Source organism: Peromyscus eremicus, unplaced genomic scaffold, assembly GCF_949786415.1.
Source record: "Peromyscus eremicus unplaced genomic scaffold, PerEre_H2_v1 PerEre#2#chrX_unloc_4, whole genome shotgun sequence".
In the NCBI taxonomy this organism is placed as follows: Eukaryota; Metazoa; Chordata; class Mammalia; order Rodentia; family Cricetidae; genus Peromyscus; species Peromyscus eremicus.
The window spans coordinates 954,434-982,129 of NW_026734291.1; the positions used below are offsets into that span (position 1 = coordinate 954,434).

General features: G+C 41.3%; 1 protein-coding gene across 13 annotated transcripts in view; it reads left to right on the plus strand.

Moving 5' to 3' along the window:
* Positions 1-27,696, plus strand: part of LOC131901169 (zinc finger protein 120-like) — a 111,168-nt gene that overhangs the window by 70,502 nt on the left and 12,970 nt on the right. For 5 of the 13 annotated variants that reach the window (XR_009376422.1, XR_009376413.1, XR_009376416.1 and 2 more), the window contains 2 exons: positions 9,142-9,192; positions 9,429-9,717. Coding sequence is in view for 2 of the 13 variants with exons in the window: in XM_059252410.1 (XP_059108393.1) it covers positions 9,142-9,160 (19 nt within the window). In the remaining 11 variants the exon portion in view is untranslated. The other 8 variants (XR_009376414.1, XR_009376415.1, XR_009376418.1 and 5 more) reach the window with 8 other exon arrangements.

Sequence of the window (27,696 nt, forward strand, 5' to 3'; positions counted from 1 at the left end):
CTCTCCATTTAATTTGATGTTGGCTGTTGGCTTGCTGTAAATTGCCTTTATTATGTTTAGGTATGTTCCCTGTATTCCTGATCGCTCCAAGACCTTTATCATGAAGGGGTGTTGGATTTTGTCAAATGCCTTTTCAGCATCTAGTGAGATGATCATGTGGTTTTTTTCTTTGAGTTTGTTTATATGGTGTATCACATTGACAGACTTTCGTATGTTGAACCATCCTTGCATCCCTGGAATGAATCCTACTTGATCATGGTGGATAATTGTTTTGATGTGGTCTTGGAGTCTGTTTGCCAGTATTTTATTGAGTATTTTTGCATCAATGTTCATGAGGGAGATCGGTCTGTAGTTCTCTTTCTTTGTTGTATCCTTGTTTGGTTTGGGAATCAGGGTAATTGTAGCCTCATAGAAGGAGTTTGGTAATGTTCCTTCTGTTTCTATTGTATGGAACAATTTAGAGAGTATTGGTATTAACTCTTCTTTGAAGATCTGGTAGAATTCTGCACTGAAACCATCTGGTCCTGGGCTTTTTTTGGTTGGGAGACTTTTAATGACTGTTTCTATTTCGTTAGGGGTTATTGGACTATTTAAATAGTTTATCTGGTCTTGATTTAATTTAGGTATGTGGTACCTATCCAGAAAATTATCCATTTCTTTTAGGTTTTCCAGTTTTGTGGAATAGAGGTTTTTGAAGTATGACCTGATGATTCTCTGGATTTCCTCAATGTCTGTTGTTATGTCCCCCTTTTCATTTCTGATTTTGTTGATTTGGATGCTCTCTCTCTGTCTTTTGGTTAGTTTGGATAAGGGCTTGTCTATCTTGTTGATTTTCTCAAAGAACCAACTCTTTGTTTCATTAATTTTTTGTATTGTTCTCTTTGTTTCTATTTTATTGATTTCAGCTCTCACTTTGATAATTTCCTGGCATCTATTTTTCCTGGGAGACTTTGCTTCTTCCTGTTCTAGAACTTTCAGGTGTGCTGTTAAGTCACTAGTGTGAGATTTCTCCAGCTTATTTATGTGGGCGTTTAGTGCTATGAATTTCCCTCTTAGTACTGCTTTCATAGTGTCCCATAGGTTTGGATATGTGGTGTCTTCATTTTCGTTGATCTCTAGGAAGTCTTTAATTTCTTTCTTTATTTCTTCCTTAACCCATTGGTGATTCAGGTGGGTATTGTTCAGTTTCCATGAGATTGTAGGTTTTCTGTAGTTTTTGTTGTTGTTGAAATCCAACTTTAGACCATGGTGGTCTGATAGAACACAGGAGGTTATTCTAATTGTTTTGTATCTGTTTAGATTTGCTTTGTGACCAAGTATGTGGTCAATTTTAGAGAAGGTTCCATGGGGTGCTGAGAAGAAGGTATATTCTTTTTTGTTAGGATGGAATGTTCTGTAGATGTCGATTAAGTCCATTTGAGTCATGACATCAATTAAGTCCTTTATTTCTCTGTTAAGTTTCGATTTGGGGGATCTGTCCAGTGGTGAAAGTGGGGTGTTGAGGTCTCCCACTATTAATGTGTGGGGTTTTATATGTGATTTAAGCTTTAATAATGTTTCTTTTACATATGTGGGTGCCCTTGTGTTTGGGGCATAAATGTTCAGAATTGAGACTTCATCTTGGTGGATCTTTCCTGTGATGAGTATGTAATGCCCTTCTTGATCTCTTTTGATTGATTTTAGTTTGAAGTCTATTTTGCTGGATATCAGGATGGCTACACCCGCTTGTTTCTTAAGACCGTTTGATTGGAAAGTCTTTTCCCAGCCTTTTATTTTTAGGTAGTGTCTATCTTTGAATTTGAGATGTGTTTCTTGTATGCAGCAGAAAGATGGGTCCTGCTTTCGTATCCATTCTGTAAGCCTATGTCTTTTTATAGGTGAATTAAGTCCATTAATATTGAGGGATATTAATGTCCAGTGATTGTTCATTCCTGTTATTTTTTGGTGGTGATGTGTGTGTACTTTTCTTCGTTGGGGTCTACTGCTGTGGCTTTATCTATTGCCTGTGTTTTCGAGGTTGTATCTGACTTCCTTAGGTTGGAATTTTCCTTCTAGTGCTTTCTGTAGGGCTGGGTTTGTGGATAAATATTGTTTAAATCTGGCTTTGTCATGGAATGTCTTGTTCACTCCATCTATGACGATTGAAAGTTTTGCTGGGTATATTAGTCTAGGCTGACATCCATGGTCTCTTAATGTCTGCATTACATCTGTCCAGGACCTTCTGGCTTTCAAAGTCTCCATTGAGAAATCGGGTGTTATTCTGATAGGTTTGCCTTTATATGTCACTTGGCCTTTTTCCTTTGCTGCTCTTAATATTCTTTCTTTATTCTGTACGTTTAATTGTTTAATTATTATGTGGCGAGGGGACTTTTTCTGGGGGTCTAGTCTGTTTGGTGTTCTATAGGCTTCCTGTATCTTCATAGGCATTTCCTTCTTTAAGTTGGGAAAGTTTTCTTCTATGATCTTGTTGAATATATTTTCTGTGCCCTTGAGTTGGTATTCTTCTCCTTCTTCTACCCCTATTATTCGTAGGTTTGGTCTTTTCATGGTGTCCCAAATTTCTTGGACATTTTGGTTCATGACTTTGTTGACTTTAGTGTTTTCTTTGACTGATGAATCTATTTCTTCTATTGTATCTTCAACGCTAGAGATTCTCTCTTCCATCTCTTGCATTCTGTTGATTATACTTGCATCTGAAGTTCCCAATCGTTTTCTCAGATTTTCTATTTCCAGCATTCCCTCTGTTTGTGTCTTCTTCATTTTTTCTATTTCCTTTTTCAGGTCTTGGACTGTTTCCTTCATTTGTTTCATTGATTTTTCTTGATTTTCTTTCAGTATTTTATTGTTCTCTTCCAGGACTTTATTGATTTCTTCTAATTTGTTTGCCCTTTCCTCTAGTTGTTTACAGCGTTCTTCACATTTTTTTGTCTTTTCCTCTACACGAGCCTCTAGCTTCTTCATGATGACATTCATAAGGCTATTTTCTTCTGCTTCTTCCAATTTCTGATGTTCAGGTCTAGGTGTTGGAGGAGGGCTAGGGCCTGGTGATGGTGTATTACTATTCATTTTGTTGTATGTGTTTCTGCCTTGACGTCTGCCCATCTCCTTGTGGTTCGTTCCTGGCCTTATCCGCACACTTGGTTCAGAGCTGACAGATTCAGGAAGTCTCTCTCTCTTGTCCAGATGGGAGCTCTCTTGTCCAAATTGGAAGTCCGGGGCAGGATGGAAGCTCTTGTTCAGAAGGGAAGTCCGGGGGAGGATGGGTGCTCTCCTCTCTCTCTCTCTCTCTCTCTCTCTCTCTCTCTCTCTCTCCTCCAGATGGGAAATCCACGGCAAGATGGGAGCTGGGGGCCAGCCTCTAAGTCTCAAGAAGAGGCTTGGGGCTCAGGCGGATGGGCGTGGGGGCAGGGCGTGGAGACTGCAGGGTCTGCCAGGGGTCTTGGAGAAGGAGATCCTTCCCGGTGGGGCTAGAAGGGCACCTGCCCGGGGAGCAGAACCTGGGGCCAAGTTGGGCAGGTCTTCCCTGGAGTGGCTGGTGCCCAGGGATGGGGTAGGGGGCAAGCTAGGGCAATCACCTGTGCTTCAGAAGGGAAGTCCTGGGCAAGATGGGAGCTGGGGGGCCTGGCCTCTAAGTCTCAGGCAGAGGCTTGGGGCTCAGGCGGATGGACGTGGGGGCAGGGCGTGGAGACTGCAGGGTCTGCCAGGGGTCTTGGAGAGGGGGATCCTTCCCAGTGGGGCTAGAAGGGCACCTGCCCGGGGAGCAGAACCTGGGCCCAAGTTGGGCAGGTCTTCCCGGAGTGGCTGGTGCCCAGGGATGGGGTCGGGGGCAAGCTAGGGCACTCACCTGTGCTTCAGAAGGGAAGTCCGGGGGCGAGTATATTGTCAAAGCTTTCTATTAAGCAAATAGACCATAGTAAAGCTAGTGTAACTCATATACTTGTTGTGACTGTGCTGTTTAGTGAGTGGGGCAGTTAAAGTCAAAAGTCAAGGGATGTTGTGGAAGAGAAACCTTAATCCCTATACCACAAGTCTATGAGGACAGAAAGTCAAACAGAATTCAATGGGGAAATTTATTATCTGTTATTCTTTCTTTAATAGCTATATCACATGTCCTAATGGAAACAAGCCATATGAGCATAGGAATATGGAAGACATAACATACTTCATTCTTATAAAATCCGAAGATATGTAGCAGTCTCCACATTGAGTATACTTATTGAATTTGATTAAAGTATACAAGTAATTGATTTTTCTATCTTCATTGTTAATATATTAACAAAATCACACTACAGAGAAGCCCTATGAGTACTAGGACTGTTTAAATAAAACATGGGTGTAAAACAATGATGAAATCTTAAGAACTGATTCCTCTTTACAATCGCACCAATTGAGATTGTGTTGTTTATATTAAGCCTGGCTTTGATTTCAGTAAGGTATCATGGATACATTTGAACTCATGGTCCTCATGTTTCTACCTCCAGAGTAGTCCAAGAGTAGATAATCTACTCCCAATGTGTGCTGTTTTGTCAAGACAACAATGTTAATTTTAAAATGCTTACTAAAAAAGAATATAAGAAACATTAAATACTTTATGTGTATATTCAAAGCTATATTTTCATGTATCTGGTAGAATTGTAATAAAGTAGAATAATCAGCAATCAGTTGTTTATCTTATATCATCAGGGCAGAGATGTTGTGAGCAGCTTGAGGTGTCCAGTTTACCTCATCCTCCAGGGCTGAACTGTCCCCTTGCAATTCCAACCATCAGAGCTGTGCTAAACAGCTCCAGGTGTCCAGGACACCTTCAGGGCAGAACTGCTGTTCTGAGAAGCTCAAGGTGTGTGGGATACCTTATGCTCCAGGGCTGAACTGTCTCCTTGCAGTTCCAGCCATCAGAGCTGTCCTAAGCAGATCAAGGTGTTGCCTGACTCCCCAGGTAGTCAGGACACCTTTCCCCAGAGTTGTTGCAACAAATTTACTTATATTTTTTGTAGCAAAACCTGGGACCAAACCCACAGATTTGAAAACATTTTACTTACACCTATGCTGACCCTATGCCAGCAGAGGCAGGCTGTTTAGATGATGGGAGGTGGAGCTACATGAGCTCTCTAAGGAGGTTTGCAGAAATAGCTATCTAAGAATTTACTTAGTGTCTAATCCACAGCTGTGTACCCTCCAGAATCTGTGAAGATGTTTCTCCTGTATTCAAAAACAAATTCTCCATAATCATACCAGTGAAAATGGAGATAAAAATAACATCATAAACAGTTTTGAGGATGGGACTCAACATCATGACATTTATAAACTCCCCAAGGGTATATCTGTGTGTCATTAAAGTAAGTACACTGGCAGAACTATAATGCTCAAAGTGGTGCTCCCAATTTTCACCAAGGTATCACCTGGGAACTGTGAGATAGGGAACTGCTCATGCCCAACTATAGATCCATGATTGCAGGGACTATTGAGATATACATGCTCAAACACATCAAAAAATACATAACACATGCATATGTGTGTGAGAGACCGAGAGACAGACAAAGAGATACTTAGAGAGACAGAGAAAGAGAGACTGTGTGAGAGCGGGAGAACTCTATCAATTGGATATTGAATAAATGCATGCAGGTGTGTCCTCTCAGAGAGGAACAAAAGGAGCAGGAATCAGTCTCAGTCCACATATCCTCACATTTAGATGTGTGACTAGGCCTCTCCAACTGCTGCTTGGAGAATCAAACACACAAGGCCTTTCCAAGCAAGTTACCAAACAATCAACTCAAATTCACAGCAACTAACATCTCACACTAGCTAACATTTGAATCTCTTCAAATGCATGCGGGGAACTCACATACTACTGCCTCAGTCCATGAGTACTATGACTCATGCCACAGGCTCTGTTTTTGTTTCTTTTTAGAGAAAGCAGAATAGTCTTTGTCCTCATGTCATTCCTGTCCACATTTGAGGTTCTGCCTTTGGCAGGAGCTAAGAGACATGATTTTGGGCAAAGGCATACCGTGAAGATGCAGCCTACCAGAAACACAGACCTTATATAAAATCAATTAATGATGACAGAGTGGACCTAAGATTGAAACCACAGGGTTTGAAAGAATCTATACATATTCTTCAAGCTCTCTTCTGTGATAAAGATCAGGCAATCTCACTGCTAATTTCTTTCAATAGTCATTTGCTGTAGCTGACCAGTTAGTCTCTGGACCTTCTGCTTCACCTGCATCTTGGTGAGGAAGGTTTAGTGGGATGGTGGCTCCGTGGTGCTCCTTGTGGGTAGATGAACACAAATTAACTTGCAGTATGATAAGTCAAAGAGGACGGACAGACCACCTTAAGTGTTAATCAAATGTTTGAGGAAGCTTGTTTACCAATGACACAGTGACACCCCAAATTATTTTGTCCCCTGCTTCAGATGCCCCCTCTGGGGAACTCAGGTGTCTCCTCTATTTGAAGTGAAGTGGTTATCTCAGGTATCTTGGTCTCTCTGCCCTCATAACACATGCTCCAAGTAACCAAGGAGATAGCCTCTTCAGGCTCATTCTCAGGTGCAGACTAAGAATTTAACTTGGCTGCAGAGTCCACAAGCCTGTGGGTTTATGAGTCAGGAGAAAATTGCCATAGTTCACAATCACCCCAGTCATTTGGAGGTTCCCCAATATCTTGACAGGTCACCGTAATCATATAACTATTGATGGGGAAGTCATATAAGGGCAGAACATGGTCACCAGACTCAACAAGTCACCTCACTGACAACTCAGGAACACAGAGCAGCTGGGAAGTACCTAAAGTTAGCCACTGTGGTTGAAGTGCAGTGATGTCCTGCCTTGAAATGGGCACATCTCATTAATCCCTCCCTCTTTAATGTTGGTCCCATGTTCACTCACCAATGCCTATCCTCCAAAAGGAATGAAAGCCAAGAGTTTCCAGCATAAAGTATTGGCCTTACCAGTTCCTGACCTCTGAGGCAAAACAGTTAATACCCTGGAATCCTTGAATTTCAAGAGCTATTACAAGCAGGGAAGTTCTGTTGGTTCCCAGAGACTCCAGCTTTCTCTTCCCCACTACTGAAAGATTCAGCACAAGCCCACTTTCTCCAGGAAGCTTCCCTTTTCCTGCACAGAACTCATTACACCATTCTCTTGACCATTTCTTTCTTGATGTTTTACACTGTGGCTGAAGGTCAGCTTTCTTCTGTCACTCTCTGGTCTCTCTACCCTCTTCATTTTCTTTCTGAATTAGACTCTTCAGTATGCCATCATGTTCATCCGCACATGGTGAAGACATTGAATAAGCTTCCCAAGATCAGTTGGTGTTGCCACAACATAGGTGACATCACAGAGGATGCCAGGGCTCTCCAGGATACAATAGAATGTCCAGCAAAGAGCTCCAGATGTCATGGGAACTGACATTGCTTCCCTGCTAATGAGCTTTCCTCATCATACACTAGAAGTCAAGTTGACCTTTGCAGGAGCCTCTGCTGGGATACAAGGGAAGCCCTTCAGCACCCCCTTCATCCAAAGCCAGAGATCTCTTCCCGATTGATTGGACATCCTTTAATTCTTTCCATGTGTGGAACTGAATGTTTATCTTCTACTGAAATTTTGTGTACAGAAGGTAATAATATCATAGAAATTTATATATGCTATATTTCTTCGTAAGTTCCTGCATCTCCTTATCTCCTTAGTCACAAGACATTACAGACTTAATGCTGATTGAGAAGAACACTTGTTAAATAATTTCCTGGTAAAGAGTCTACAGAAAACATCTGGGCAGGGTTATGCTAGAGGAGGAAGCTGACACAGCCTAGTAACAAGTACCCCTAGGAGTGTGATATTGTCATGGAACTCCATGTGACTAAAATCTGTGTCATAAGCATGTGTGTAGTGGGTGTTATACTCTCAGTTGAGTAGCTCAAACTTGTCTGCTGTTACTGGCTAGTAAAGGTGTCCAGACAGCTGGAGTCTTCCACACAGAATATGAGTTTTCTATAGTCCAAAGGATATTCAGGAAAATCCTTTGCAAGCTTATTCATATTCAGACACATAGACACTAGGGTTCCACTGGACACTCTAGATCAATATTTCTTAATTTTTTCCAATTCTCTGACCCTTTAAATAGCACCAACAGTAGTTCCTCATGTTGTGGTGAACCATAAACATAATTGTTTCATTGTTTCTTAACTTTAATTTTGCTACTGTTATGAATCATAATTCAAATATTTGAAATCCAGGATATCTGATATGCAATCCCCAATGGGGTGGTGACCCACAGATTGAGAATCACAGCTCTGAATGCAGACACAAATCTCCTCAAATCCTGGCAATGATGATGCGGCAGTGTGGTTCTTAGTTTTTATTATCAGACTGAATCAAACTAGTCACCTGGGAAGAGGGACCCTCAATGAGGAATTATATAGATCAAATTTTTCTTTGAACTTGTCTCTGTGGGATTTTATTAATTGTTGAATAAGATAAGACTCCCTAAAATGGGCAGAATCATTTCATTGTCTGCAACCTGTACTGTATAAGTATGAAGAACCTCTAGCATAAGCAGAAGCAGAAGCATAAGCAAACAGGCAGCATGGGTACATTTGTTTATCTCTGTTCTTGGCTGTGGATGTGATATGATTAGCTGAGTTCCTACCTTGATTTTCCAAAAATGGAACTATTACCTGAAATTGTGGGCTATGATCAATTTTTCCCATTCTAAGTTGCTCTGCCTGATAACTCAGTGTTATAAAGATGTAAAGAAAGCACTCTATAACACAGGGGTTTTCACAAGTCAGTGAGATGTTTTTTTCATGAAATGCTCAACAGCACCTTATTTGTCTCAGGAGAAGAGATCCTACTTCCTCCTGAACCCAACCTGTGTTTCCCTGTCACAGTTTTACAAAAACACAGAGACACTCATAGACTCACAAACTGCTATACCCTGTCAATAAATGTCCCTTGATATTGTCTTCCCATATCAAGTATTATGCTAAATTCTTCTAATGTGTTATATACAACAAGCTTCACTTCAATGAATGTATTTTTCTTTGAATTTCCTGACCACTAAAATTTTCAGATATGGGGAATTGGGTCTGAATTCACTGCCTGGACTATGAATTTCAATCTTATGCTATGTCCTTCCTTGAAGGTCAGAAGAGGCTCCTTAATGCTGAGAGCAGAGTAACACCATAAATTCCAGGTATGCAGGGGCATAAATAATGACTGGCAATGTGTCCACTAGTTACCTTAGTTTGGAGATTAACTCCAGGGCTGATGTACATAGATCCCTGTGAAAACTTGTCAGTATCACTCTAACTTCTGTGCTTCTTCAACAAGATTTCTGTAAATGGATCTTTGACAAATTTCCTCCTTTGAAAGTAAATAGACCTTATCAGATGTGAAAAGTCACTTTGATTTTTTTCCTTCTCCTCCTAGGACATGTAACAGGCCCTTTTGAGGCACATCAAAGGCTATCCAAGGAGAATAAGATCTGAAATAACCACAGGTAAAGCTTTAAAATGAAGGTCTGAGGAATAGAGTGCAAAACAAGGGCAGGAGAGCAGGCACACCCGGGAAATTCTTGGTTATGTCTTGGCAGTTTAGCCTCTCTGCATGTCAGTTTCTTCTACCTGGAGAAAGATGGGTTGGGATGCACCATGGAGATGGGTGCTGTCACAAGGCATGACTTATAAAATCACTTCCTTCATAAGATGGACTTTGTTTGTTTGCATGGTTTTTTTTTTTTTTTTTTTTTTTTTTGGTGAGGGTGATGAGCTAGCATTTATATGAGCTAAGCTGCACATCTGTTTTTGGTGAACATCTCTTTCTGGAAAAAGAGAAATCAGATATTAAACTTACAAAAAATGCTGAAAATAATGCTTTAGAGCAGAAAATCACTTCACTTGGTTGAAAAAAAATTAACACTTCTTTTCATGTCTGTTATCAAATATTGTGTGTAGCTCCTGTCCTTTGCCATTTAGAAAGACTCACCAGCTAGATATTCTTTATTGATTAACTACTTTCAGATGCTAAAAGCAAAGAAGATGGAGAGGGAAGGTAGAAATCAACATGTTTGATCCTAAATATAGAGTTGTGTTTGCCTGTTCCAATCTCAGAATTCTAATTTTTATCTGGCTAATCTAATAAGAAATAAATGCTACCTGTGCCCATTGGTGTATTTTAATAGAAGCACATAAACGATTTTGGTGACTTATGAGAACTCATGTTTTATATATTGAGTCCAGCTATTAATATTTTCTTCTCTGTCTTGCTATACTTTTTTGGAAGGTTTGCTTGTTTGATTGGAAGTGAACCACCTCAATTTAAATGGGAGAAAAATTTTTAAAAAAACTACTGCAACAGAATATGTTTGATAGTTGTAAAAGTTTATCCATTGAAAAAAATCACAATTTAAGAGGATCCTGTTACATGCTGGGGGCAGAAGTCAAAGTAAGCAAATCTTGCAAAAACAGATTTTTTTTTCTTTTAGCCCTTTGATGGGAGAAGCACTTTATTTTCTTTAATTTAATAATTAATTTAATTTTATGTATCAGCCATGTATTCCCCTGTCCTCCCTCGTACGAGTCTGCCCCCTTGTCCTCCCCCCCAATCCACAACCCATTCCCATCTCCTCCAGGGCAATGACTCCCCTGGGGATTCAGCTCCGCCTGGTAGATTCAATGGAGGCAGGTCCAGTCCCCTCCTCCCTTCACTCAGGCTGAGCAAAGTGTCCCAGCAAAGGCCCCAGGCTACAAAAAGCCAGCTCATGCACTAAGGACAGGTTCTGGTCCCACTGCCTGAGGGCCTCCTAAATATTTTAAGCTAATCAACTGTCTCACTTATCCAGAGGGCCTGATCCAGTTGGGGGCTACTCAGCTATTAATTCATAGTTCATGTGTTTCCATTCGTTTGGCTACTTGACCCTGTGATTTTTCCAATAATGGTCTGAATATCTCTTGCTCATACAAACCCTCTTCTCTCTTGCTGATTGGACTCCTGGAGCTTCATCTGGGGCCAGGCCATGGATCTCTGCATCTGCTTCCATCAGTCATTAGTGGAGAGTTCTAGCACAACAGTTAGGGTGTTTAGCCATCTGATCACCAGAGTAGGTCAGTTTGGGCTTTCTCTTGACCATTGCCAGTAGTCTATTGTGGGGGTATCTTTGTAGATTTCTGGGGACCTCTCTAGCACTTTGATTCTTCCTATTCTCATGCAGTCTTCATTTATCATGGTGTCTTTTTCGTTGTTCTCCCTCTCTGTTCCTGATCCAGCTGGGACCTCCTGCTCCCCTAAGCTGTTTCCCCCGACACTTGCCCTTTATTAACCCCCCTCATGTCTAGTTTGCTCATGTAGACCTCATCCATTTCTCTGTTGTTGGGTGATCCCTGTGTCTTTCTTAAGGTCCTGTTTTCTAGGTAACCTCCCCGGAGTTGTTAGTAGCAGTCTAGTCATCCTTTGTTTTACATCTATTATCCTCCTATGAGTGAGTACATACCATGTTTGTCTTTCTGAGTCTGGGTTACCTCACTCAGGATGATTTCTTCTAGATCTATCCATTTGCCTGCAATCCTCATGATGTCATTGTTTTTCTCTGCTGCATAGTACTCCACTGTGTATATGTACCACATTTTATTTATCCATTCTTCATTTGAAGGGCATCTAGGTTGTGTCCAGGTTCTGGCTATTACAAATAATACTGCTATGAACATAGCTGAACAAGTGTTCTTGTGGTGTGGTTGAGCATTCCTTGGGTATATGCCCAAGAGTGGTATAGCTGTGTCTTGGGGGAGATTGATTCCAAATTTTCTAAGAAATCGACATATTGATTTCCAAAATGGAAAAGTACAAGCTTGCATTCCCACCAACAATGTAGTAGTGTTCCTCTTGCTCCACATCCTCTCCAGCATAAGCTGTCTCCAGTGTTTTTGATCTTAGCCTTTCTGATGGGTGTAAGGTGGTATCTCACAGTCCTTTTGATTTGCATTTCCCTGCTGATTAGGGAGATTGAGCAATTCCTTAAATGTCTTTCAGCCATTTAAGCTTCCTCTGTTGAGAATTCTCTGTTTAGCTCTATAGCCCATTTCTTAATTGGACTGTTGGGCATTTTTATGTCTAATTTCTTGAGTTCTTTATGTATTCTGGATTTCAGCCCTCTGTCAGATGTGGGGTTGGTGAAGATTTTTTTCCATTCTGTAGGCTGATGCTTTGTCTTGTTGACTGTGTCCTTTGCTCTACAAAACCTTCTCCTGTTTGAGGTCCCATTGATTGATTGCTTCTCTCAGTGACTGTGATACTGGTGTTATATTTAGGAAGTGATCTCCTATGCCAATGTATTCAAGACTACTTCCTACTTTCTCTTGTATCAGGTTCAGAGTAACTGCATTTATGTTGAGTTACAAATATACATACATATATGTAAATTTTGATATAAAATTTATATTTAAAAGAAAGTTTAAATAATCAAAATAGAACCAAAGTATTATGAGAACAGTGGCAATAGAATCGTCCCTTAATTTTGGCTTTCTTTTGTCCCATATCAGTTGACTTTTCTGACATAATACAGAGATTGTGCATTTTCTTTTTAACATGTTTCGCTTTAAAGAAGGAGAGACTCATTCTCTAACTCCAAAGCCAGCTTTAATTTTTTTTTTTTTTTTTTTTTGGTTTTTCAAGACAGGGTTTCTCTGTGTAGCTTTTGCCCCTTTTCTGGAACTCACTTGGTAGCCCAGGCTGGCCTCGAACTCACAGAGATCCACCTGGCTCTGCCTCCCGAGTGCTGAGAGTAAAGGCATGTGCCACCACCGCCCGGCTAATTTTTAATTGAACTGGGACTAAATAAACATTTGTGATAAGTGTTTGTAGAGAAGAGTAGAAAAAAACATTTACGAAGACATGAAATTTATGTGTGATTTAATACCATTAGGCCAAGTTACTTTAAATTGGATGGTTGTGCTGGTTGAGGAAATATCACCTCTTCTAATTAAGAAGTCTGTCTTGTTCAAATGAAACCTTTATCTTTTTCTTGTGGAGCTAAGGATTGAATCCAGGAACTAGTTCATGCTAGGCAAGCACTCTACCACTGAGCTAAATCCCTAACCCCATAAATTTTTTTATGGTTTTGTTCGAAACAGGGTTTCTCTGTGTAGCTTTGTGCCTTTCCTGGACTTTGCTCTGTAGACCAGGCTGGCCTTGAATTTACAAAGATCCACCTGGCTCTGCCTCCCAAGTGCTGGGATTGAAGGCATGGGCCACCACCGCCCAGCTCTTTATCAATTGTGATGGTATTTATAGCTTATCTTCTTTTGTAGAAACAAAAGCAAAACCTCATCTCCAACATAACACATATCCTGGTTTCCATTCTGAGGTTAGCACGTCCTTAAAATATACAGGCTGATTTAATTCTGTAGTTTTTTTTCTATTATCTAATGTCTCTCTGCAGCTATTTTTCCTTTCTTATTATCATTGAGAAAAAACAAAGTTAATAAAGCATTATGTAATCTATTTCTGGGGTTTTTTTTTTTGGTCCTTTTTGTTTATTTAGCATACCCTTTAGAGTTCAATTTGTTATTTCTATGACTTCTTCTGTAGGATTGCATGGTATACCTGAAATATGTTTTATATTGTAATAAGCAAAAATCCTGTTTCCTTTTACCAGAGACATAGGCTAGATCATTGTCAGGTTTAACTTATACAGGTATACCCATGATGGCCATAACTTCTAGCAATTTCTGGATTACAGAATCAGCCTTTTTGAAACTCAGAGCAGTTGCCCATGGAAATCCTGAGTAGGTATCAATGGTGTGGTGCACATGTTTTGATTTTCCAAATTCTACAAAATGAAACACATCCATCTGCCAGATTTCATTTTTCTGAGTGCCCTTTGGGTTACATCCTGTGGGTAGCAGAGTCTGATTGTAAAGTGAACAAGTAGGACATTTCCATTTAATTTCCTTAGCTTGTTTCCAGGTTATGGAAAAATCATTTTTTTTTTGTAAAAATCCTTTTTTAAAACCTCATTATTGACATGATTTTTTTATGAAATTCTGAGGCCTCCCACACATGTCCTATCAATGGTTGATCAATCTCCTCATTTTCTTGTGCTAAAGGGCCTGACAGACTCATATGGTATTCATATGGAGTTATATATAAGGGATACTTTCTGTTTCTGATTATTTCTTGTAAATGACTAAATAACAAAGTTAATTCTGACTCATCAGGGATAAATTCTACAGTTCAATATGTAGGATCACTTTTTCTGCATACTGAAAGTCAGTAACTATGTTGAGAGGTTCTGAAGAGAGGAAGTGATAAGGCAGGGTGCAGAGAGGAGCTAACTCTCTCCTTTGGCAGAGGATTTTATAGGGCTAAGATGTAGTAGCTTGCTATCTACCTCTCTAATCTTTCAGCTTTTACCCCAATATCTGGCTCTAGGTTTTTTTATTAATAAGACATTTTAAGATCTGTGTTGCAGTGAAGTGGCTTAATTGCTCCTTGAACCCAAAGAACCTTCATATAAAGAAGTCTGTAACAATGTAGTATTTTTTGCTGATGCTCCCTTGTCTATTGCTCAGCTGAATATAAGCAATGGGTAGAGTAAACTGGAAACAACAGCGTTCAGTGACAGTCCTCCCAAATATATCCTATGTCTCTGTCTTTCTTGTATGTCTCTGTTTTTCCTATCTGTCTTTTCTTAATCCACACACCCCTATTCAGGTATTGTTTGACAGGTCCTGACAAGGGTCTGAGAAATATTAAGGTCTGATGACATAAAGGTTTGCATTATATGGGTCTAAAAGTTCCAAATAAGGTCATAAATTTTAATTTCTGTTTGTAGTTTATATCTGTCTCAACAGGTTTGCACTTTGCTGACAGACACATCCAGGTAACAATTGTTAATGACAACCTGTTCCATATGAGTATGAACCCTGAACTTCATGAAAGCTGATATAAACTAATCCAAATGATGCAAATGCTGTTTCTTCAGGTGGTCAATGAACCAGAGGTTTCTAAATTGCCTCCTTACCTTTGACTAATATTCTAGCCTTCCAAGGCCCTGATAATAATATGCCAATGTCAGCAGGAAGTAACTATAGAAGCCAATACGTCGCCCTTGTTCCACCTCTCCCGTTGGAATGTTCAAGGACAGCCTGATCTACAGAGCAATATTCAAGACAGGCACAAAAACTAAAAAGAGAAACCTTGTCTTGAAAAACCAATAATAATAATAATAATAATAATAATAATAATAATAATAATAATTACTGATGCTCATTCTCATTTCCAAGTTCCTTCTCAATAAGGACTTCTGCCAGCCATCAAAGGCTTTTGGCCCTTCTGCTTCTGTTAATTGCTGTTGGCTCTTGCATCACTGATGCTTTAACTCAATGATAATTCCTGTCTGGATACCACTAAACTGATGATGCTAAAATCCCAATGTCAGCCCTTGGACCACACCCATGACAAGCTTGCAGATGACCACAACCAAATAAGGGGAAACTCACTTTGCCACTGGTAATGGGAAAATGTTCTCTGTTTAGAACAATGTCTGCATGCCTATTCCCAACTCTGCAACCTCACTTAGGCATCCAGCCAATGGGATCCAGCTTCATGGTCCCACTAGAAGATAACTGATGAGCTATACTTCTGGCTTAAAACCCCTGTGTTAATGTTAAGATTTTAAATCACAAAAAAGACTCTTGCATCCTGGTACAATGAGTCTCCATGACAGTATCCTACCTTGATGATGGAGTTTTTTTGTTTTCTGTTTTTTTTAACCAATTAGAAACATCTCCAAGATTTGAAATCATGCACTACTCAAGGGGGGATTCAGAGGACCAAGCAGATGCTATAACAGGCTGATCAATCTTCTCTCAGAGGTGAGACCTCAATTTCAGTTTCCTGATTCTGCACAGGCAGTTTCTGAGGTGGAGCCATAAAAAAAGGACAATTAATTACTAATGCCTCTGACCACAAAGACAAGGGAGATAGGACACACCAGGCCTGGGTCACTGAGCTAGTGCTATGTTCAGTGCATACTAGGCCAGCCATCTTTGACAGAAGATCATTGACAAAGCCTAGAACTTGTCCAGGCCTGTACCAAATAGGAAAACTATAGCCTGATCAACAGCTAATTAGCCCTGGCAAATTAAAAGTTACTAACATGATTGCCACTAGCATAAGTCAATCATATCTAAGATGAGCTGACTTCCTTGGACACTCACCTTCAGCTGTGGTTAAAAGGAGTGCATACATCTCTCTCACAGTATTTGCCATCTTGCTTTTACATGGGATGGCAGGCCCCAGCATCCTGGAAACTTTCTTGAGATAATAAGCATTCTTGCTGATTGCATATATGGATGGTGGTCTTATATGGGACTTCTCCAGGATGCTAACAGAGCTACATACCCAGTAGATGTTTGTTTACTGTGATGGCAGGGAAAGAACTAGCACGCTTACCATGCCAAGTGAGGACCAAACCATTGAGTGATGTCAGCCTGACATTCTTGTTTTTAACCTCTGACATGTATGCATGCTACCTGGTTTGCTTAACAAAGCCATGTCCTGAGGGTGACAGTGTGTTCATGGAGTCCTCCACTGTCAGACATAGTTCAAGATGGCTATATGCTCAGAATGTTGGTGTCTTGACTGTTGGAAGTAGCAAGAACATTAATTATATGTCTTTGATCATACCTATTTTCTAGCCAGCATGGTGGCACATATCTGTCATCCAAGTACTTGGGAAGCAGGAGAATCGCCTGAAACCAGGAATGTGAGGCCAGACTGGGCAACACAGTCAGGCACTGCATCCATTTCCAACTGCAGCCATAAATCATACATGCAGACATACCTATCCATGGGAGGAAAGCCATATGGCACACCAGAAACTCAGAGAGACCCAGGCTGCTCTGATGGGGCATTTGTGCCAGAAGAGGCAGGGCAAGGAAGGTAGCAGAAGGTACTGGTTTGCATTGAGGGGCTGGACCCAGGAGTGTTCAGATGCATGGAGGGTTTTGGTTTGAAAGACCCAGAAGTAAATCAGTGTGTCAGCCTGGAGTGACCATTTAAGGAGGAAGGAGCTCTGAGTGCAGGGCACAAAGCTGCCAGTGGCCCCATGATCTACGCTGCTAGTGGCTGCTGGATTCAGGATCAGTGCCAAGGTGGGTTCTGCTATAATCAGAAAGTTCAACACAGTATCTGATGCACAGCAAAGGACCATAGGAGAACAGGCAATGAGAGCAGAGATCTTACAGTGCTTACATGAAGCACAGCTGGGAAGTAGTGTGCAGGTGAAAGGGAGCAGCAAGCAGTATCTGTGGAGCTGGGGCAGCCCAAGAGTTCCCAGAGCCAAGGGGCCATGTGGGGGTTAAGCATAATGGGGGCTGTAGAGTCTCCCAGGGCAGGGAGTCCTTTTTTTCCCAAGACAATCTCCATCCTGATGAAGACTAAAGCGATGAGCCTAGGAGAGGAGGGAAAATAGAAATGAGGGAGGGACTGCAGAGTTGGAGGAAGAATGCAACCATGAGTAAATCAGGGCCATCGAAGGGCCATGGGTGAGGCTGTGCTATAGTTAGGTCTTGCTGGCCTCATGCTGGGCCAGGCCAGATGGTGACAGGAAGGGAATATTTTTTCTCTGCTGATTTAAAGAATAAGAAGCCAGGAAAATCAAGATCTCAGCAGTCAGCCAAGTTTTTCTAGGGATACACTAGCTGGTTTTATGTCAAGTTGACAAAAGCTAGAGTCACCCCAGAGGAAGCACCCAGTATGCAGGACCCCTCTATGGACTCTGGATCAGCTCTTGCTTCCTTGTCTGTTTGAGTTCCTGTTCTGACTTCCTTCAATGATAAACAGTGATATAGATGTATAGGCCAAAAACCTTTTTCTCCCAAACTTGCTTTTTTCCCCCCCGCTCATTGTGTTTCATCAATGTGATGTGGTGGGGAGATACCATGGAATCATACGTGAAAGTCAGAGTATAGCTCTTGGGAGTTGTTTCTCTCCTTCCACTTGCATCCTAGGGATTGAACTGAAGATGGTAGGTTTGATGGCAAGCCCTCTACCCAATGAGCCATCCCAGTGGCCCTAGCTTTCACTTTCTAGGATGTTTCTATCTTTTACTTGATGTTTGCTCTTTTTCCAAGCACCTGCATCAAGAGGCATCTGTCAATGTCTTGTAAACACTAAGTATCCTTTAAAGGTTACTACATGCAGTAGCTGCCCTGTGCATACCTGGGGAGACTGAAGGAGCCAGTGTGCAGGTAACAGAAGGGTTGATGCTTTTCCTGTCATTGAACATGAAGAGCCAGTGTCCATAGCTCTCCACTGTGTGGTCCTGGTCATGTTCTGTGTCTTCATGGTGCAGTATTCATGTTTTAGGACAAACACTGTGTTGAGTCCAGATTCCGGCAACACAAGAGGAAAACAAAGAACATAATCGAGTCCTTTACTCCTGAATCCACTGTGAGTGGATGGGGGTGAAGGGTACATGGACAGCCACTGCCACATCCAGAAGGACACTATTTGGACCTTTACCAAGTACCTGTAGCCTCCAGGTTTGGGCATAGTCATGAGTATCAGCATTAGGCAGTCTCCATGATGTGTGCTGGCATCTCATTTGTGGGTCCTTTTGCTTTTGGGGGCCTCTATTCTGTTAAGTCTGTCCTCCAGCACCATCCCTTCTGTAACTCAAGAGGCTCCTTAGTGATGGGCACTGACAGTGGGCATTTGGTGGAGGTCACAAGCACATCTGGCATGAGAGATTTTGCTATCCCAACTGGAATGGTATAAAAGGCATAAGTTTGGTGGTGTTCATTTCTGGAACTTCCTGTATGATGTTTTCAGCTGCAATGCTTATCGAGAATGGCGAACACATATTCAGGTTAAGGAGTGTCCTGGAGATATCAGTCAGCTGCAAGTGTATTCCTGTGGTGACACCTCACCCCTGGAGCATAGGCTTTCTTGTTGTCTGGCAAAGTCAGGGCTCACCTATGAGCACAAGCAAGGTCATCCCCTGCTCGAATCTTGGTTTATGATAATCCAAATGTTATGTTTGCCTCTGCCTAGACTGTGCCTTGGGGAGGGTGGTGTTGTGACTGGATGTCCACCTTGAGGAAAAGGATTTTCACATCACTCAGCAGACAGTTTCCCTAAGCTGACTATCTTTGCTTCTATTCATGATGCTGATGCTGCCTTGAATGCTTGGCTGGTAGGAATTTGGGGTCTGGTGCATCAACAGAACCCTGCAGCTGATTTTCCTCCAGGCCCCAGCTGATGGCCCCTGGATCTGACTGGGGTCTTGAGTGTCTATGTTGTCATGGTAACGCCTGCAGCTTTTTCCTGAGGCTGAGTGGATCTCAGATGGTGTGGCCCAGGGTGGTGTCCTCTGACTGGTTGAGGATTCTTGGAGGATCTGATCTCCATGTCCTGAGTAAAGCCACTTCCAGTTGAGCAGCATTTCCTATAATGAGGCACAGGGACACCTGTATCTAAAATTCAGTGTTCTCGAATTCCTGATTTCAGGTCTTGGATTAAGGGTGCTCATGTTGTATTTTGTTTCCATTTCTCCCAGAAGCTGCCTCGTAAAGATCCTTGTTGTGCTGCAATCAAACCTACCCAGTGGTTATTCAAACTGCCACACCATTTCCCATTTCCCTCAGGTACACTGGAGCAGTCTTCTTGGTCAGGTGCTCCAGTTTCTCCTCTAATTTCAATTGCCATCTCCACATCAGTTGATTGTGGGCATTGCCCTCTACCCATTGCTTGTCTTTGTGTGTGTGTGTGTGTGTGTGTGTGTGTGTGTGTGTGTGTGTGTGTCACAGGTGTGACCATGCCAGATTGTACAACCATATATACAAACATGGATACCAGAGAGAAATAACATGTATCTTCATTTTGTGACAGGGTTTCACTGAACTATATGCTCTCAGGATACATTTATTTCCTTCATCCATGCTGGGCTTAGAGGCTTCCATGACATTCCAGGATTTGTTTTTATGTAGGTGCTGAGGATTCAGACTCAGGTCCTCAGGATTGCAAAGTGACTGCTCAAACCCTCCGAGTGTCTCCACAGCCCCACTTATTGGTCATTATATTCTCATATCATTGCTGACTTTTTTGTTCAAATATTTTGTAAGTTGAATATTTTCTCACTACAGTCTAAGGGTTTGTTTATAGCCATTTGCCAGCATCTGCAACCAGGAGTTTTTTCTTGATGAGCAGAATTTCTTGATTTGCTTTCAAAAAGACCAATATTCCATAATGCAGTTTTCTTTTTCTTTTCCAGACAAGGTCTCTCAACATAGTCCTTATAGGCCTGGAACTCAGAGATCCACCTGCTTCTTTCTGCCTGAAGGCTGGGATTAAGGTCTTGGGCTACCATATCTAACCCTGCTTGTTGATCATGTGTGTTCACAGGCCTGTGGAGATGTAACCCAGGCTTTTCGTATTCCAGGTGAGAGTGTAGAACCTTCCCATGGTTTGACTTTGTGGAATCATGAGTCAGTGTCAAGGGTGTGCTGATGTTGAGGGTCATCTAGGCCCTGAACACCATGTCCTGCCTTACCATGTGCCTATTCTCCAGTTTCCTAAAGGGCTTCATGCATGATATTTACAATTGGTACTTGGTTACAAAACATGGCATTTTCACTCTGAAATTATTAATGATATGCTTTGGAAACATTTATTTTTATGTATTTAATTTTTGGTTTGGTTTAGTTTTTTTTTTGAAGAGAGAGTAGCTGTATGTATCCCTGACTGTCCTGGAACTTGGACTTTAGACCAGGCCGCAAACTCAGAGATCTGTCTCCCTCTGCCTCCTGAGCTGGAATTAAAGGCATGTGCCACCATCACCTGGCTGAAACATTTTAATTAACATTGATTGTGCAAATACTGAGTTTTATGGTGACATTTTAACACATGACATTTTTATTTTATTAGAGACAGGTTTCAAGTCAACATGTCCATAGAGCTGTCAGAGGACAACTTCTGGAAATTGGTTCTCACCCTCCACCACATTGTCCCTGCAGATCCAAGATTGGGGGCCAAGCACCTTTACCCACACACTGAGCCATCTCACTAGCTCAAATTTTTGTTTTTACCTTTTCATGATAAAGTTGAATATAGGACTCACACATGCTAGGAAAACTCTCGTTCAGCCAACCCTCCATTTTTTTGATAATGCCTCATGGTGACAGTTTCCTTTCTTTCTTTGCTTCTCCAACAGAAGCAGTCTGTCACAAGATCCATTCAACTCCCTGTAGATCTGACAGCTCAGACATCCTGCTCCTCCTCTATGGAAGGCAATGCACCCCTACTCACCATAGCATGGCTTATGGTTTACCTCACAGTTCCCTATAACTGAATTAGAAGAGAACCCTTGAAAAAACTCATAATCTACCTCCCACTGGTTCTCTTGATTGCTAGGCTTGCCCAAAGTTGCTCAATAGCTTGTCTCCAACAGGGCCTCAGGACAGTAGCAGCTCCTCTACTAGATAAGGGAAGATCAAATGACTAAGGCAGCACAGGGCTTCACAGCTCTGGATTCTACCCTAGGAGCAGATAGGACTCTAGTCTGGGAAATGTCTATTTTGGTAGAAACTATTCCAGTCTCTCAGAGCACTTTCTGTTCCCCTTCCAAGAGGTGTGTGTTGTATTACACAGTCACTGGCCAGTGCAGGCTACCATTTCCTTCATAGCTCAGAAATTCTGTAGCCAAACTTAAGTCACATAAAACAGTAACTGCTGTTAAAGGAGTCCATGAATTAAAAAACAATGAAGTGTCTATGGAAAGGCTTAGAAGTAGAAAAGCAACAATGCAAATGATGTAATATAATCCCCAAAAATTATTTTCAAAAATTGAAACAAGCTACATGGCGATGTGTTTCAGAGACTAGGGATTTGTGTTAGAGCACAACATGTATTAGTCACACATTTTCTCTCAGGTTGTTCATCTTAAACCTGTAAAATAATTGTTCTTTAGGTAGGGTACACCATATTATACAGTTCTATTTTGGTGAAAGTGGTGTAACTACAGTAGTTTGGTTTTGTGATAAGTTCAGTTCTTTATCCAGATTCTTGATTTTCTGTTCTGTGAATGCAAATGGCCAGTCAGAACAATTAATAATAATCTAAAATACATAAAATTGATCACCTCACTACTTAACTTCTAATGTGAGGTACAGTCAAAGGAAGAGAGCTTTTATGCTTCTTCTTACCCATCCCATTCGGTAAGTAGAGTACACCTGCTTTAAATTTGGTCAGTGAACTCAATTCTTACACAGGTCCCTCTTCATATGGAAGTTTGCAATACAATCAAGAGAAGTTGGAGGACACTCATTTACTGGTCTATTTTTACTTCACAATGACCAGTTTAGGTCCAGTCTTGAAGCAGTTTGCAGAACTTTCTTTCCCACACTGGGCAGCAGAAGCAGAATTAGATGTTCAAAGCAATTCTCAACTACATAGTATGAGGCAAGCCTAAGTAACAAGAGACATTGCTCTAAACAGAAATAATCAACTCACTTGAGAAAAATGGAAAGAAATTATTAATGACCTGAAAAAATGGAGAATAGAAGAAAATAAGAGATTAGAGCAGAGATGCATTTAAACAAAATCAAATTTTAACAGTGAAACAAATAATTGTCTTTTTAAAAAAATAAACAGAATTGAAAAAACACATGGCTCTACTGACTTTCAAAAAGAGTACACAATTCTCTGGTAGAGGGAGTAGTATTAATAAGATATCATATCACCATGCCCCTATGTGCAAAGTTAGCTGCTGAGACCTGTGACATGTCACACACAGCTATAGCTAATGAAAAAAATCATGGCAAGCAGGATTGAAAATATCTGCACATGCAAAGGAGAGTTCTTTGTTCAAAATTCAATATTCATGGACTCAAGCTAAACTTCCCAAATTGCACACCCAAAATCTAGCCTGCCTTCATTCACATGATTTGGTTCAATACATGCTGGGGAATTAAAAAATCACTGATCCTGCCACAATCAGGTCCTATTTCAGAATGGTGACTTCTGCAGCTGTTTGCCTACCATGTTAAACCCAGCAGTGTACACAATAAATTTGCCCTTCTATTCTAGTATTCGGGCACACAAAAATCTCTTTCCTGTTACTCAAATTGACAGTTGACTGCTGTGGGGTGGTCTGTATGTCAAATTGCTCTGATTGGTCAATAAATAAAACACTGATTGGCCAGTGGCTAGGCAGGAAGTATAGGCAGGACTAACAGAGAGGAGAAAAGAAAGAACAGGAAGGCAGAGTCACTGCCAGCCGCTGCCAGGACAAGAAGCATGTGAAGATGCTGGTAAGCTACGAGCCATGTGGCATGGTATAGATTTATGGAAATGGATTAATTTAAGCAATAAGAACAGTTAGCAAGAAGCCTGCCATGGCCATACAGTTTGTAAGCAATATAAGTCTCTTGTGTTTACTTGGTTGAGTCTGAGCGGCTGTGGGACTGGTGGGTGACAAAGATTTGTCCTGACTGTGGGCCAGGCAGGAAAACTCTAGCTACAGTTGACTACATAACCTAAACTTTTAATTTAAAATCTCAGTGGTAATTGAGTTCTTCAATCTAAAATTGTAGGTGGTTTAATCATAAGGACAACACAATGAAATATATTGTGCTCATGGCTACCTGATCCAACACAAGAATGTTTGTCTCAGAAATTTTTTTACAAGGCTGGAGGTACTGCTCTTAGAGAATATGCCTCCCCAGGGATAAATTATTCCACACACATAAAAGTTTAATGAACAAGAATATCTTAAATAACAGCAGGCATCAAGTGGTAGTTAATGTCAAAAGAGAAGCCATTCTGGCACAGACTTTGCATGCTACGTGTGCTGTCATCCTTAAGTTTCTCTTAAGTCTTGCCTGAGGTAACATATTGAACAATTTAAATAGGGCCAGGAGAATGCAAGTTTAGCCACTTAGGCAGATGGAGATTTATAGAGCAAAATTATCTTTTAGATCACACAGTATGATATAAACATAAATATATCATGATGCATAATTTAAAAGAGAAATAGATCATAATGTATAACCTAAGAGATACATTTAAAGAGTGTATCAATGCCACAATTCTCACAGAAAGTACAGAACACAAATACAAAACAGGCATGGGAATGTCACCTATTCATACTGTGAATGGTGGTCTTAAATGAACAGCTATTCTAAGCTATTCTAACCTGAGAATAAGGCTTCTTTTGCCTACAAGTAAGCTCGTTCAGAAGACCACAAATGCTTCTATGAAGGACCAGAACAAGTTCATTTTAACTAAGCCCTGACTGCTGTCTATCTCAAGGCTGTGACATTACTGTACAGAATTTCATTTTTCTTTTGTGTTTTCTGTAGCTCTAGTGGCCCTCCTGGAACTCACTCTGAATATCAGACTTGCCTTGAACTTAAAGATTCAACTGCCTTTGCCTCTTGGGTGCTGGGATTATGCACTTCCAGAACCTGGCTTTTAATTTCATTTTTTTTTTTTTTTAGTTTTTCAAAACATGTTTCTCTGTGTTACCCTTGCTGTACTAGAACTCACTCTGTAGACCATGCTGACCTTGAACTCACAGAGATCTGCCTTCCTCTGCCTTCCAAGTTCTGGGATTAAAGGTGTGCATCACCAACTTCCAGCAAGAATTTCATTTTTTAAGCTTTGTTTTATATATATATGAGTCTTTACCTGCTTGTGTCTCTGTGCAGTACCTGCAGAGACCAGAAGATAGAATCAGAGCCCTTGGAACTGGAGTTATAAGCAACCATGGTTTCCAGCATATAGAGGTAGCTCACTCCCACAGCTGAGTGATTATTGAGTACAGTCCATGCCAGCTTGTCCTCAGGTACAGCTGAAGCATTGCTCTGGCATTTGAACCTTGGGCTTTCACACCCAAAAGCTCATACCTAAAAATTCTTCAAAACTCCACAACTCTTTGTAGATGCCTGATTGCCTTAGCCTTAGACAGACTTCAGTTCAAGTTTCAGGATTTCCCCATAACAGGGGTGACTTCTAGAGTCACCACCATTCAGAGCTCCAAACTGAATGTTTTGCAGGCATCAGGGAAGCAGAAAATGATTCCATTCAGATAAGTGAGACTTTATGTGTCTCATCCGCCTCGACCAGCAAGGAAGATGCAACCCCAGGCTCTTGTCCAAGCAGTTTATTCAGGGACCTTGAACAATCTTCTGACCCCAGGGAAAGTCATTTTCTTCTTCTCTCTCACTCTCATTCTCTCTCTCTCACTCTCTCTCTCTCTCTCATACTCACTCTCCCATTCTCTCTCTCATTCTCACTCACAGTCACCCCCACAGTCACTCCCACAGTCACTCCCCGGGGAAAGTCAGCCCATGCCCTTTATAGCCACTGGGCAATCAATCCTGTGGTGCCTCGTGGACAATGCCGCTAGGGTCAGACATACACAAGCAAGCCAGATTAGGTCCAGGTGTGCAGAAGCAAGCCAGATCCTAGCCTTAGCCAAATGAGCATCTGCCATCGGGAAGGCAGAAGCCAGACTCCGTGCCATCTTTGAGGCATGGCCATGCATGGCTCTCTGCAGCTCCCCCGTTATTGTTTTAAGCAGCAGGCAAGAGCAGAGGTCTAATCTCTGCCAAAATACAACTTGAACATTGTACTGGTGTTAGTCCAGGTGTCATCCACCCAGAGAACACTTGACCCATCTGATACCCTTTTTTGCAGAGGTGGGAATTAGGGCATCAACCCACATGCAATTAGACTTGCTCTTCTTGGGTTTTGCAATACAGCTAGACCCAAGTGCAGTGCACTAGCCTCGCATCCTGCGCGATCAAGCTTTTAATGTGGCCAGCCAGGCCTGGGGAGACTGTCCAGCCTCTATGGCTGTAAAGGCTTGGATAATCATGACTGCATTGCACTGCTGAGAAACCCTTAAACGAACAATGCACCACAGGCACATCAGGGAGACAAGTACCAGTAGGCCTGCCAGGGCACCTAATCCCGCCCACTCTTTTAAAAAAGTGATAGGCCAGGTGCACACGGGTGGAGTTGACCGCAATGATCTCATTGCACAGGATCTGGGTTCTGCTCCTGCAGCAAGTCAACTCAAAAATAAAGCAATACACTAGAATATGATGTTATGGGTATGGCCAGGCTTTTATAAGAGCCCAGAGTAGTCGATCATCAGCTGCTCCCGCTGGCACGCTTGTCAGAATCAGGGCTATCAGGATCAGGTACACCAGATTCCGGGGTGTCATCACATCTCTCCGTCTGAGGGGCCCGTCACACCAATCATTCAGGTACCCAGATAGGGTCTAGCCGGTCCTGTGGGAAAACACAAACAGAACCTCCCGCCCATGTCAGCACGGGATCGGGGCCATGCCAGCTACCTGTGAGGATATCTTTCCACTTCACCGTGCCCTTCATAGGGCTGTATAGATTAAGACCTCTTATGGTGGTGGAGGATCTTCCTATCAATAAACCCACCGTGCCTGGCTTCAAAGGGCCTTTCAAATCAGACTCCACTAATTGTACTCCCATCTGCGGAGTCAGTAATTTTAAACCACACCATTTTCGCTGTTAGCTCAGGTTTTTCTGTGTTGCATTGATTTTCCACAGATCTCAGCTGCGGATGCCTTGTTGTGCTGGTTCTGGCATCTACCATTCTTAGTTTCTTAGCAGCTTTTGGAGCTTTTGAAAACCGCTCAGACTGCCTGCTTTGCAATCTCCTAGGACACTAGCTCTGTATCTCAGGTTCTTTCACCACATACATTAAGCTTAGATTCACAATCAACATTTACACCTTTTGAAACTATAGAACTACTTTAGTAAATATATTTTTTATTACTTCTTATATACTTCTTATCTTATTTCTTATTTAAACTTTCACTTACAACTAGTATCTTTACTTCTTATAAGCTTATTACTACATGTCTTAAGACTACCTTAGATATTTCTGGCAAGCTTATATTCTTAAAGGAACTCTATAGATCTATTTTACAAACTTATATAGGGCTACCATTAGCATATATTTAACTTAGCAAACACCTAAAGATTTCTTAACACAGATTTAACAAGACAGAATTTTTCATCTTTTTCTACTTCTTACTCTTAATTATTATCACTATCTCTATTAGATTCTCTCAACTAGACAGGAAGTATGTACATCATTTCTAAAGTTTGGAGTTTATACTCAGCTTTGTTATAAAGCACTGGGATTTAGTGAGTGTTGTTATAGAATTGTGAAAGTTGTTGTTAGGGGACTGTAACATTCTTGGGATGACACCACACTCCAAAGTTGCCAGTTCTGTCAGCCATTCCGAACCGGCAGAAATGCACTGTCAGCGGTAGACGGTTTTTAATTAGAGGCTGTCCCTTCACCCAAATTCATGGTAGTTCCCCTAAGTGCTTCAATTCAGACAAAGGTTTCTATCACTGAAAAACTTCACTTCACCCTGAGGGTCAAATTACCATATTTAGCTGCTGTAAAGCTCTTTGCCAAATACTGCACAGCTATAAGGTGGTATAAAGTATTTTTCTAAAGGAGCGAGTAAAGCCACAAGTGGCACAGCTCCGAACTTCATTCTCCGAACTTTCACTTCATTAGCTTTAACTCCTGATGTTATTAGCGGCTGCAATATTTAGCACTGATTTCTTATAAGGAACTTTCAGGTGAAGCTTTTTTAAGACAAATTTTTCTGAAGTTTGTTTCCCATCTATAAAG